The 12690-nt window shown below is 56.5% G+C and overlaps 1 protein-coding gene across 7 annotated transcripts in view; it reads left to right on the plus strand.

The window, feature by feature from the left end:
* Positions 1 to 12690, plus strand: part of CACNA1A (calcium voltage-gated channel subunit alpha1 A) — a 281855-nt gene that overhangs the window by 218758 nt on the left and 50407 nt on the right. For all 7 annotated transcript variants that reach the window (XM_053219793.1, XM_053219790.1, XM_053219791.1 and 4 more), the window contains 3 exons: positions 1093 to 1222; positions 5840 to 5899; positions 6573 to 6679. In XM_053219793.1, the coding sequence (XP_053075768.1) occupies positions 1093 to 1222; positions 5840 to 5899; positions 6573 to 6679 (297 nt within the window). The remainder of the gene's footprint in view (positions 1 to 1092; positions 1223 to 5839; positions 5900 to 6572; positions 6680 to 12690) is intronic.

Consider the following 12690-nt stretch of genomic DNA (forward strand, 5'->3'; position numbering starts at 1 on the left):
TGCTTTCTGTAACCTGCCTCTTGAGACTCTTGAGTCTCACTCTGCGTGCTTCCTTTTTTATTTGGTTGAAACTATCTATTTTGCTAGGGAAACACTTACGTGGCACTTAGTGCCAGGCACGGTTGTGAGTGCTTTACGAACTGGAAAAAAAAAAAAATTCTCATAATAACCCTATGGGATTGGTACTATGTGTATGTCCATTTAACAGATGAAGAAACTGAGGCCCAGAGAGGTGAAGTCACCTGTCCGAGTTCATACAGCAAGCAAGTGGGAGAGCCCAAACAGACTGATGCCAGCATCCCTGTTCTTAACCACTCAGCCCTGCTGCCCTTCACACAACTTTGTGACATATTTATTAATATTATTAGCTCCACTTAAGAGGTTAAGTACTTAAGTGTTATCCTAGTACCCCATCAAAGGCTCTGATAAGGCCCGTGATTAATCATTTCAGTAACTGATTTTCTGGAGCCCTTACTATGTGCCAGGCATATATTAACTCTTCAGAGCCTCACATTCTTGTAAGGTAGGCACCATTATTACGGCCATTTCACAGATAGGGCACTGAGGCACAGGGGATAAGCAACTTGCCTAAGGTCACTCAATTAATTAAAAAAAGAAAGAGAGAGAGAGAGAGAGAAAGAAAGAAAGAAAGAAAGAAAGAAAGAAAGAAAGAAAGAAAGAAAGGAAGAAAGAAAAATCTGTTTAACCCAGAATTTCCCAATTTTGTTTGACCATAGGGTATTTTATGCACAAAAGACCCTTTCGTCTCCTGCAGAATCAAGAACAGTATTTCTTCAACTCGTCCCGGGAATCAAGATTTTCCCAGAGGGTTGTTTGGAAGTGAAAGGAACCTATCCACAGGGCCTGTGACTATCTTCCCTGGCCGAGGCCCCCCCCCCCGCGCCACCTTCTTGGGGCTCCATGAACCCCCGAGAGGGCCCCCAGGGGGAAGATCTTGACACCGGGTGGGGTATAGAACTTTGGGAGTCAGAGAGCTCAGGTGGTGGCAGGTGACAGAAGGAGATTACAGGAGGAAAAGGCTTGGGAGCCCACAGTCTGAGTGGACCCCTGCACACCCACCTGTCCCCGCAGCCTTCGCCGCCTGTGCCACTACATCCTGAACCTGCGCTACTTTGAGATGTGCATCCTCATGGTCATTGCCATGAGCAGCATCGCCCTGGCGGCTGAGGATCCCGTGCAGCCCAACGCACCGCGAAACAACGTGAGTCCCGCTCCGCGCGCGCCCTCCTGGCCGGGCCGCTCTGCTACGGGCCACCTTCCCCTGCGTCCTCAACGCCGCCAGCCAGGCTGGAAGGAATGTCAGGGGTACCCCTGGGCACAGCCCTGGGCTCACCACGGCTTCCGGTGGGGCGGGGAAGCCCTGATTGGTCGCGTATGCTCTTGGGGGCGGGACGTCCCTCGAGGGAGTGGTGACTGTGCACCTGGTGGGGGAAAGGCGGCCGAGGGCAGGAGGGGCCGGAAGTTGCTGTAATCCCGGGCAGGGGGAGCGAGGCTGGCGTTAGGTGGGGGTGCGCACCCTCTGCCTGGAACGTAGGGAGTACCCAGGCAGGGGTGCTCCACAGGTATCCCCTCGGCCGCCGGGCCTCACCCAACAGACTTCTTGGCTTTGATCTTGGCTGTGACACGAGTTTTGAAAGAAAGGACGCTTTTTTTTAATGCTTGTTTATTTTTAAGGGGAGAGAGAGAGAGAGAGCCAGTGGGGGAGGGACAGAGGGAGAGGGAGACACAGACCTCGAAGCCGGCTCCGGGCTCTGAGCCATCAGCACAGAGCCCGACGAGGGGCTGGAACCCAGGAACCGTGAGATCATGACCTGAGCCGGAGTCCGACGCTTAGCTGACTGAGCCACCCAGGAGCCGTGAAAGAAAGAACTCGTTTGATGCAGAAACACAGACTACACTTTCAGCTGTTTGGAGAGCTACAAGGCTCTCCTTTTAGGGGCGCAGGGTCTGCTAACGGTTCCTGATAACTGAGTGGTGGTTGTGTTCAGAGCACAAGCCCCGGCACTTGGCATGTAAGCTCTCCCAGGTATCCCCATTGGACAGACGGTGAAACTGAGGCTCGGGCAGGTTCAGTGACCTGGCCGAGATCACACGGCAGAATCCCAATGCTGCCTGCACATGGCTCCCCTTAAGTCCTGCCCAGCAAGAATGGGCGCGTGCCTGTGGTTGAGAGGGGAAAGTGAGGCACTGAGAAGTGAGGGCCTGGCAGATTCCACACCGGTGGCAGAACCTCCTTCCCCAGCTCCTTCCCGCCCCCCCCCCATCGCTGCCCCCCTGCCCGGAGCCAGGGGCACATTTTCCGCTGGGAGCCAGGCCCTGCCGCCCTCGCTAAGTAGGTTAGGAGCCTGGTGAGGCTGGCAAGCCCCATAAATCAAGCCTGCCCGACAGCAGCTTACCTTGCACTTTCCCTTCCTTTGCAGGCCTGGCAGGGCCCCTGGGGACCCGAGGGGGGAGATGGAAGGAAGTAATTAGAACACGGCTCCCGGAAGAAACGAGCACCAGGGCAGGGCTGAGGCTGCGCTCTGGTCTCTGCGGCCAGCTCTCCCCACCCCCGGGGACTGCAGGGAGCCAGGCCCGGGAGGGGGTGTCCCAGGAGCGGTCAGCAACCCCCCTGCAGACTCTAGGAGGTCAGAGAAGGCTCTGTCACTGGCGGGGGTACCGCTGCGGTTCCTGGACCTGGGGGAGCCCGGCGGGGCTCGGACCAGCCCCATGGGGCGTCTGCAAAGCCTTATCCCGGCCCCTGCCTGCTGCATCTTGCAATTGAAACTTCTCTCCTCGAAGCCCTCCCCTCTTCAAGGGCACTGCGGCCCCACACGGCCAGCTGATGCCCGGGGACACCCCCCCCCCACGGGGCAGGAAGTGACACAAAACCACCCCCCACACCGGGCACATCTCCTCAGTGCCCCCTTTCCCTCCCTCTGAAGTCAGGGTTCACATCCCGGGACGTCTGGAGACACATTTGGGTTGTCACGACTTGGGGTGGGCAACGGGGCACTACTGGCATCCAGAGGGGTGCTCGGCCCCCTCAGGGGCACAGGGCAGCCCCCGCGAGGGGAATGCGCCAGCCCCAAGGGTCCACGCTGGATAACCCAACCCTAGCGGTAACCAGAAGGGACCTCCCTTCTGGAAGGAGCTTAGCTACTCTAGTTTTGCCACCGGCTTGGGCACCCTTAGGCGCTAGAGTTGGGTGTTGTTGCTCATTTCTGACACGAAAACAGATGGAATAATTCTGTGCCTCTCTTCTGGCACCCAACCTCGTGCCCCCCCCACCCCCCACCCCCCCGCTCCCCAGGCTTGTCAACCCTGGGGCCTGGAGACTCCTTTGGCCGACCTGGTGGGTATGGCGCAGAGGCTCTCTGGGACTTTGATCTGCGTTTCCCTGGGATAAATGAGCCCGAGCACCTGCTTGGAGTAAACCGAGCCACAGGAAATTGTCATTTGCATAGGGCAAAGGATCGGCACATCCGAGAGAGTCAAACCTGATTTACTGGTCTCTCGGTTTCCTTGATTTTCCTCTTGTCCGACTTAATTCGGTTCTCCAGAATTTTTTTTTTTTGATAAGATTTTATTTTTGAGTAATCTCCACATGCCGCGTGGGAGCTCGAACTCACAGCCCCTTAGTTCTCCAGAAGCTGATTCCCCTGACCACCTGGCCTGCTCCTCCCCCACTCCCCTCATTCCTTTTTTCCTCTCTGCTTTTCTTTTCTTGTTTTAATTTTTTTAATGTTTATTTATTTAAAAAAAATTTTTTTTAACGTTTATTTATTTTTGAGACACAGAGAGACAGAGCATGCACGGGGGAGGGGCAGAGAGAGAGGGAGACACAGAATCGGAAACAGGCTCCGGGCTCCGAGCCATCAGCCCAGAGCCCGACGCGGGGCTCGAACTCACGGACCGCGAGATCGTGACCTGGCTGAAGTCGGACGCTGAACCGACTGCGCCACCCAGGCGCCCCTAATGTTTATTTATTTTTGAAGGAGAGAGAGACAGGACACGAGTGGGGGAGGGACAGAGAGAGAGGGAGACACAGGCTCCGAAGCAGGCTCCGGGCTCCAAGCTGTCAGCACAGAGCCTGACCTAGGGCTCGAACTCAGGAACCGTGAGATGGTGACCTGAGCCGAAGTTGGACGCTTAACTGACTGAGCCACCCAGGCACCCCCTCTCTGCTTTCCATTCATTGCTTTATTTAGCAATTAATGAGCAAATAGTATGTGCCACGCACAGAGCTAAAGGTCAAGGATTGACAGGGTAGGAAATGGTCCCTGCCTTCCCAGAGCTCACAGAGCACCAGGCCTCTGGCCCTGCTGAGCCCTCCGCCCGGTGCACCTGAACTGCTCTCTCTGCACCCAGATCCTTCCAGCCCCTTGCACCTGCCACCCCCCCCCACCCCCCCCCCCCCCCACTCAGGGAGCCAGCCATCCTGGCCACTCTGGGCCCTGATGGCCCTTCAAGCCCCACGCTTAACAGGAACGTGAGATGTGACCACACAGATCCCCAGGACCCTTCCAGCTACTCATGCATTCATTCCGCAAACACTTCTTGAGTGCCAACTGTATGCTTGAGCCTGTGTTATGAGCTGGAGACACTACAGGCATAGCCAAACGTCCCTGGCCGCGTGGGGCTGACTTCAGGTCAGGAACGTGGACGATGAGGTTACTGATGACTATAACAAATTACAGCAAATTGTTCGCAGGGGAGGGTGGTTGGTCTGGTGAGGAAAATTGCGAGCGCCAGGAAGTAGGACTTTAAACTGGCAGTAGGGGAAGGCTTCGCCGAGCAAGTGAGAGTTGAGCCAAGCCATAAAGAGGGAATCAGGCAGGACATGGGGAAGAGCATTCCAGGCAGCCCTGCGGTGAAGACGCCCAGAGTGACGGGTGTAGAGTGAACAAGGGACGGTGAATGGAGGTGAAGGCATAGAGGTGACCAGGCAGATCGTTCGGGGCCTCGGGGGCCACCAGGAGGACTTTGGCTCTTACCTCAAGTGAGATCGGAGCCGTAGAGGATTCTAGGGCAGAGAAGGACCCTAACCGGACTCCGGTGCTCACGGGCGCCCTCTGGTGGTGGTGCTCAGTAAATATCAGCCCTTCCAACGTGCACTTGCTGTGTCAGCATAACCACATCCTCCTGCCAAGGCCACACCAGAGCCGTGCTATGGCATGGCCTGGAGAGGGGCCAGGCTGCAGGCCGTCGCTCAGCCAGGTGGAGACCACCCAGCCCTGGCCCCGCACGAGAGAGTGGGGGGAGGGAGGGGTGTGGGGAGAATCCCCCCACCATGGTAAAGATGTGGCCGCAGATCTGCTGGGGGAGACCACGGTGGTGAGTTTGACCCCCCCCCCCCACCAGTGTCTGGCTTAGAAGGCCGGTCATGTTTAGGACTTCTCACCTAGGAGACCCAGCAGGTCAAGGGCATGGGGAGGTCAGACCCGTCGCCAACAGGGTTACAGTCCTCCCTGAACGTCTCTAAGATCACCTTTCCTTTATATTGAGCTTTGGGCAAATTAAAAAAAAAAAAAAGGCGCCCTTCCCGTGGGTAAGCAAACCACCCTGAGTGGTTTTGTTAGGACTTTTCTGCCATCTGCTGGACAGTTTCATACACAACGTACTAATGTGCACTATGAGATGGGGTGGGAGGGGCCCTTGTACAGTGCCCACCCTGCCCAACTGTATGTGGCAGCCGTGTTTCCCCCTCTGCTTGGAGAGTCTGTTCCTTGGGGACTTTGCTGGAGGCCACACACTCCAGTGGGCCTTTACTAGGTTCCTGGGGACTCTGCTGGAGCAAGCCAGTGATCTGCTGCCCCTTTGCTTTGATCCCCTACAGGTGCTACGGTATTTTGACTACGTTTTTACAGGCGTCTTTACCTTTGAGATGGTGATCAAGGTGAGTGCTGAGAGAGCCAAGATCCAAGGGGAACTTCACTCTCAAGAATGCCACCCTGGCGCAGGTGGCTTCCCCGGGGGGATTAGAAACGCTTGGTGTGTTGCAGCAGCGGTGAGAACTGGAAGGAGTGAGTGAGGAGGGTGGAGAACCCAGGGTGGAGAGAGGAGAGCAGGGAGGTGACAGGGACAGATCCGGCGGGGCCTTGTGGGCCATGGGGAGAACTTTGACTTTTACCCCAAGTGAGGTGGGAGCCATGGAGGGCTCTGGGCAGAGGAGGAACAGCGAGGCCCACCCTCTGGCCTCGCTGGGGAGGATGCGCTTGAGGGAGGGGCGGGGCGGGTGGGAGCTGAGAGAGCTAGGAGCAGGCGATTGTACTGGGCCGGGCAGAGGGTGGTGGGGGGCAGGCCAGGGTGGTGGAGAAGGTGGGCAGGTTCTTGGCAGGCTTCCTGGTGAATTCCACGTGGGGGAACGAGACAAAGAGGAGTGAAGGGGGGCATCGAGGTTTGGACCTGAGAACCAGCAGGCTAGAACTGCCCTTCGTGAGATGGGGAGGTCCACCGGGCTCCCCTCCGCGTGTCCCCTCCTGGTGCCCTTCCCCCCAGAGACTGGAAGGGTGGGGACTGCTCCCCCAAGTGGGACGAGGGACCCGAGCACCGTCTCTTCTCACCCCTAGATGATCGACCTGGGGCTCGTCCTGCACCAGGGTGCCTACTTCCGCGACCTCTGGAACATTCTCGACTTCATAGTGGTCAGTGGGGCCCTGGTGGCCTTTGCCTTCACGTAAGTCTCCTCCTGAGGTTTCCACTTGCCTCTCTGCGCCCCGCCCCTGGCCGGGGGCTGCCCGTTGGACCAGGGAACGTGTTCTCAGGGCATAGAGACGGGAGAGTGGGTTCTGGGAGGTGGGGGGGGCGGGGGGGGACATCCGCATGCTACGCCAGGAAGAGCTTCGACTGGCTTTTGCATGACGTCCCCTGTGGAGGAAGGAAGAGAAGGGACCCCACCTTCTACCTCCTCGCGCAGCCACGTCACTCGCCCCTCGCTCTGCTGCCTTCAGTAGAATAGCCCCGCCGGGACATTTCATCTTCCCTCTGCTCTACAAGCTCCACCCCAACCGCTGTCTCTTTGAGACCCCCTGAAAAGAAAATCAGGAAACGAATGTGCATGAGAATTCGGACCCCCCCCCCCCACCCCTGTGTCTGCAGGCTCAGTAGTTGTGGACCTGGTGACTCCCCTTGTGTGTCCTTCACGTGTCCCGGCAGGTCCTAAGACTCTCTGCCCTCTGGAAGGCCATGCATCGTTGTGCAACTCCGAGATGGCCCCTGGGTCGTGGGTAGCCATCCCAGAATGGCACCCAAGGGCCGGGCAGCCATTCTCTCCAAGATGGCACCCAAATTGTGGGGACCCATTCCAAGATGGCTCCTGAGCTCTGGGAAGCATTTCAAGGTGGTACCCAAGGGCTGAGCACCCGCGAGGTCTTAGGGCCCCGAGAGCGAACTCGGCAGTGCGTTCCTTAAGTTCTAGACATTTGGGGCAGGTTGAGGAGACCTAGCTGGCCCTTCACCCCCAAGTCTTCTTGGCGGACCCTGTGTGTGCCCACCGCAGTGGGTCAATCCCAGAAAGGAAAGTCTCAGAGGGGTTCCCACCCGCCTCACCCCCACAGTGAGAAATCAGAGGCTTCCCTCGTGCCTCTGCTCCCTCGCGTCCTTCTCACGGGGTCCTTGAATGGCCCCCCAACCCAATAGTGAAGACTCCGTTTGTCAGGAGGCCAGAGCGGTGGCTCCTTTCCAATTTAAGGACCAAAGCGGGTCACGCTCGCATTCTCCCCTGGGGACACGATACGGTCAAGTTGTGTCAGAACAGCAAGAAAGTTCCAGGGTTCCAGATGCCTCCATCCGGTGGAGCCCTACGACGAGGGTCCCGGGGCTGATTGTATTTCTGACTCTGGCCAGACTTCCCACCCCCTTTCCCCTTTTCCTTCTACTCTCTTTTCCTCTTCCTAGGTTTGCTCGTCTTCCACCTCGTCTCCTTTCTCTCTCCTTCTTCCTCACTCCCTCCGCCTCCCCCCCCTCCCTTTTTTAAATGATTATTTCAGTATTAGAGCAGTCGAAGAGATTTTGTAAAAATCCAAAGTGTGGCTACGTTATTAAAACGGTCGACGCTTTTAAAAGGTGAAATAAGTAAAATGCACAGCGAATGAGGGGAGAAAGATGGCCACAAATAAGACAGGGAATCGATGGCCTTCATATGTAAAAAGCAGTTACAAATCACTAAGAAACCTGAAACTCAGTAGATACGTGGGCAAGGGAAGGGATACAAACAGAAATTTTGCAGAATGCTGACAACTAGTAAAAATGAAGAAAATTTCGCCTCCTTGGAATTTGGAGAAATATAAAATACAAACGATACAATTTTTTTCCTATCATGATAGCACCAGTTTTCTTCAAAAAAAAAAAAGATTTTTAGGGGCGCCTGGGTGGCTCAGTCGGTTAAGCGTCCGACTTCAGCTCAGGTCATGATCTCGCACTCCATGAGTCCAAGCCCCGCGTCAGGCTCCGTGCTGACAGCTCGGAGCCTGGAGCCTGCTTCGGATTCTGTGTCCCTGCCCCCCGCCCTCTCTGGCCCTCCCGCACTTGTGCTCTGTCTCACTCTCTCAAAAATAAATGTTAAAAAAAATTTTTTTTTAAAGATCTTTGAAGTATATATGAGAAGGTAACGAAATACAGTCGTCCCTGCCTGTGTCAGCTATTTGAGCGATTCCTCCAAGGTGGCTGGAGGGCCCCACACTAGGTCCAGGGAAAATTTCAACTCAGAAGAGCCAAAACGTCTTACCTCCCTCAGGCTAGAATGAATCTGTCCCCCCCCCACCCACCCCCACCCCCCCCCCCGCCGAGATAACCTACCTGTGTCTCCACCCCTGTCTGTCTCTGTTTTCTGTCTCGGATCCCCTGCCCTGCTCTGCTTCTGTGTCTTTCTTTCCCTTTCCCCTTTTTCCTCTTCCTTCTGACTTGCCTCCCTGGCTCTTTCCCCTTCCGTTTCTCTCTCTGCCTCCCTCCCTCTTTCTGTGCGCCTCTCTCCTTCCCCCGCCCCCATTTTCTCTTCTCTGTTTATCACTTTCTGTGTCTCTCTGTTTCTCTTTGCCCACCCAGCCCATTCAGCATGTGTGATGTGTCTCCTCTGTCCTTCTGTCTCGTTCATATTCTCTCTCTCCCTCCCTGTGCCTCTCTCTCTCCCTCTCACTCTCTCTCCTCCTCCCCGGGCCCTGGCCCTTATCTTCCGGTGACGGTGACGTGGGCCTGACCATCCACGTAACCTGGGCTGTGTGTCCTGGAGAAGGCGGACCCTTCGCCATACGCTCGGGCATCAGGAGACCCGATCCCCGCTATACTCGGAGCAGCGGTGGTCTTTGTGACAAGGGAGGGCAAGTTTGGGCGGGTGCCTCTTCCATACTTCCTCGAGCCCTTCAGGATGAGGTCTTTCCAACAGTCCCCAAGTCTCCTAGGGCTCAGGAGGTGACGGGGACAGGGACAGGGGTGAGCACCTGTCGGCCACATCCCCCTGCCCACACACAACCACCGCTTGGCCAGCTGTGCCCTGGGTGGTGAATTTTGCCCTCCGCGGCCACCACTGGGTGTAGCACAGAAAAAGTGGCGACTGACGCGTCAGCTCACCCTTGACCTTGGCGCTTTCCTCCCAGACCTCTGTCCGCAGCAAATGCTTCAGTGCTGAAGGAGCCTCCCCCTCCCTCCCCCCCCCATTCCCCCGCCCCACCTCCACCCCCCAGTTTGGCCTCACAGTTTGGGGAAGGGGTAGCCTCCGAAAGACCGGGGGCTTTCAACCATAGGACGGACTTTGGCCATAAAGAGCTGGTAATTCACAATATGCTGTTTCTAGGATCCCCGAAGCTACAATTAGTCTCTGCAGTCTGCAAAATCAAAATTATTTTTTCCACCAAAAATCAATCCGCAGAGTGGATTCTTTGTGTTGCAAAAGAATCTGCTGGAGGGAGCTGATTTTTGTTTTGAATTTTCATTTTAAATATGAAGTTATCCAAGGGCATTCGAAACGAGCCTCCAACTCACAGAAATCTGGCAGCACGTTTGTAGTGAATCTTTTCAGCTCCTTCTGCGAAGTTGCTTCAGGCACAAAGCCAGCCAGCCCGTGACCTTGAAAAATCCCTGTTTTGAATGTTTGGCTTCTTGTTTTGGGTTTTGGTGTTTTTTTTAATCCCTATGCAAGGAAAAGGTCCAGACTGGGATTTAAGGGCATCCTATGAGCCTCGATGGGCTCGCAGATCTCACAGGAGCTGGGGGATGTGAGATTTTGCCAGTGGGATCCTGACAAGGGCCGGCAACTCTCGCGGGGTTTTGGAAGAGCTGACCGTCACAGGAGCACCTGTCTGTGGTGGCCATACGGGTGGGAGAGGCGGACCCTCGGGCCCCTGCCACACCCTCCCTACCTTGCCGCAGACACTCCATCGGGTGCCGCCATCTCTCTTTCAAGGCCGGGCTGCAGGCATGGTGCAACTGGCCAAGCACCTTGATCAAGCCGCTCCTGCATGCCCGGGGTTAATCTGCCAAAAAGCCAGACAAGGAGCCCCCAGGCTGCTGCTTTCCTCCCCGGAAACGTTTCAGAATCCTCCCCCTGGCTGCAGGGTTCTGGCCTCTTGCCTGAGAAAGTCCCTGTAAGGACTTTGCTTATGGCCTTTCCTTGTTACTACATGGATGTCAACGTTGGCAGACGTGGGGGTCTTAGCCTGAGTGCCCAACCCCAGAGTCCTCTGCTTCCCTTTCTCCCTGGTCCTTTACCTCAGTTTATCTGCCCTGTGCCATCTTCTCATAGACAAGGCTGAGAACCCCAAACAGGTGTTAGAGTAGTCTCATTGCTTTAGAAAGAGGTTCCTGGAAGCCTGTCCGGTTTGTGTCCAGTGTGCAGGTCCCTTAGCCTGCTCCATGCCTCGGTTTCCCCATAAAATAGAAAACCCCTCACCACCGCCTCCTGTGGGAAGCTGTCTCGTGATCCCCATTCTGTAGATGAGGAAATTGAGGCCCAGAGGGCGTGTGGAGGGAAGCGAGTCTGGCACGATGGCTGCCGTGGGCCTCGGCTGTCAGATTCAGGGCTGCTGCCCGCCTCCCAGCCCTGAACCTGGAAGCTTCCACCAGTGAGCCGGATGGCACTTGACGGCCTAGCCGGCCTGGGTTCCTCGAGAGTTGGGGGAAGGGGACACGAGCCTGCTCGGAATCTTGCTGTTCTGGCCTTTTGGGGTGGAGGCAAGGATTCTGCCTCAGCGCTGTGATTGTGGCCCCGTCTCGGATGTGGGAGAACGATCCCTGTGGTCCTCCAAGGGATGTGTCGAAGCTCTGCTGACGGTCTCCACCCCTCCTGCATCTCACCCAGATCTGTGTGTGTGTGTGTGCGTCCTGCTTCTTCTACTGACTGCGTGCCGTGTCCACGTGACCGCCATTAACACAGCATCTCATGAGCCATCACACATGATATCATGCTCTGTGCCCATGCATCGGGGCGGCCACCTGACACTTCTCAGCAGCTGGCGGATCACGATCCTGCCCTCACTGCCAAGAGTCCATCTGGCGCCGCCCCTCCTCCCTCAGGGCAGGCCGGCACAGCTGGCAGAGCACCTTGATCAAGCCACTCCTGCAGGCTCAGGAGCCAAACTGCCGGGAAGCCAAAGAAGGAGCCCTCAGGCTGCCACCTTTCTTATCCTACCCTCAAAACAGCCCCTGCACCGAAGGCATTATTTTTCTTGTGTGCGCTAAAACGGAGAGAAGATTTGAGCCCGAGATACGCGAACCGGGGCTTGAATCTCGCTGGGTGACCTTGGGCAGGTCGCTCCCCCGCTCTGGGCCTCAGCTTCCTCATCTGGAAAACAGACATAACAGTGCCACCTTCCCACAGGCACGGGGACATTCAGAAGACTCCCAGGTTACACCTGAAGTCAGCGGGTTAGGCAGGAGTCACTGTCCTTGAAAGACTGTCAGCAGCCGTCCACGAAGAAGCAACACGATTCTATGTGCGCAGCGATTCCTAGATACGCTGAGCTTTGAGAACCCCTGAGATAGAATAAAAAGGGGGGCGGGGGAGGAAAAACCCCATCGGGAATATTCGTAGGCATTTAAGCCGTTCTGTTGTTAGAAACACCACCAACTTCGAGAGGGGCAGCGGGAGGGGGATCCTGGACAGTGCTCGCCCGGCGGCAAGGCTTCCATTCGCTGACACAGTCGGGTCTCTCGGCCTCGACCTCCCGCCATGGTCGGAGGGTCCTACCGAGGCCAAGCCTGAGGCCAAAGAGGAGTTGTGCGAAGGTGGCTTCGTCTAGGCTCGCGTTTTCTCGGGACTCCTGAGAGCCGGCTCTAACCACAGCCCACATCGGAACCCTCCACGGACCTCCCTGTCCCTCGTCACGTAGGGGGTCCAGGCAAGGCCGTGGCTATTGTGTGTCAAGCACCAGAATCCCCCGGGTCTGTTTTGCAGATGAGGACGGTCCTCAGAGGCAGAGCTGGGGTCCAAACCCTGGTGCTCCCGACTCCAAAGCTCCCAACTGGCAAGCCGTTCTAAAACCTCCCAGCCCCGGGACCTCTGGAGGAAAGGGCTTTCTTTCTCCAGCTCTTGGCAGTGACCTTCAGGGGCGCATTCGCCTTCGGCAGTTGACGACTCTCTGGCTGTCCAGCTACTTGGAAATTTGGCTTTCTCGGTGCGGTTGGGCAGTGCTGGGAGCCTGCCGAGGGCAGGGGACCCAACAGGGGCTTCCAGATGGAAGGATGGACGTCGGCCAG

This window comes from Acinonyx jubatus, chromosome A2 (genome assembly GCF_027475565.1).
Source record: "Acinonyx jubatus isolate Ajub_Pintada_27869175 chromosome A2, VMU_Ajub_asm_v1.0, whole genome shotgun sequence".
Lineage (NCBI taxonomy): Eukaryota > Metazoa > Chordata > Mammalia > Carnivora > Felidae > Acinonyx > Acinonyx jubatus.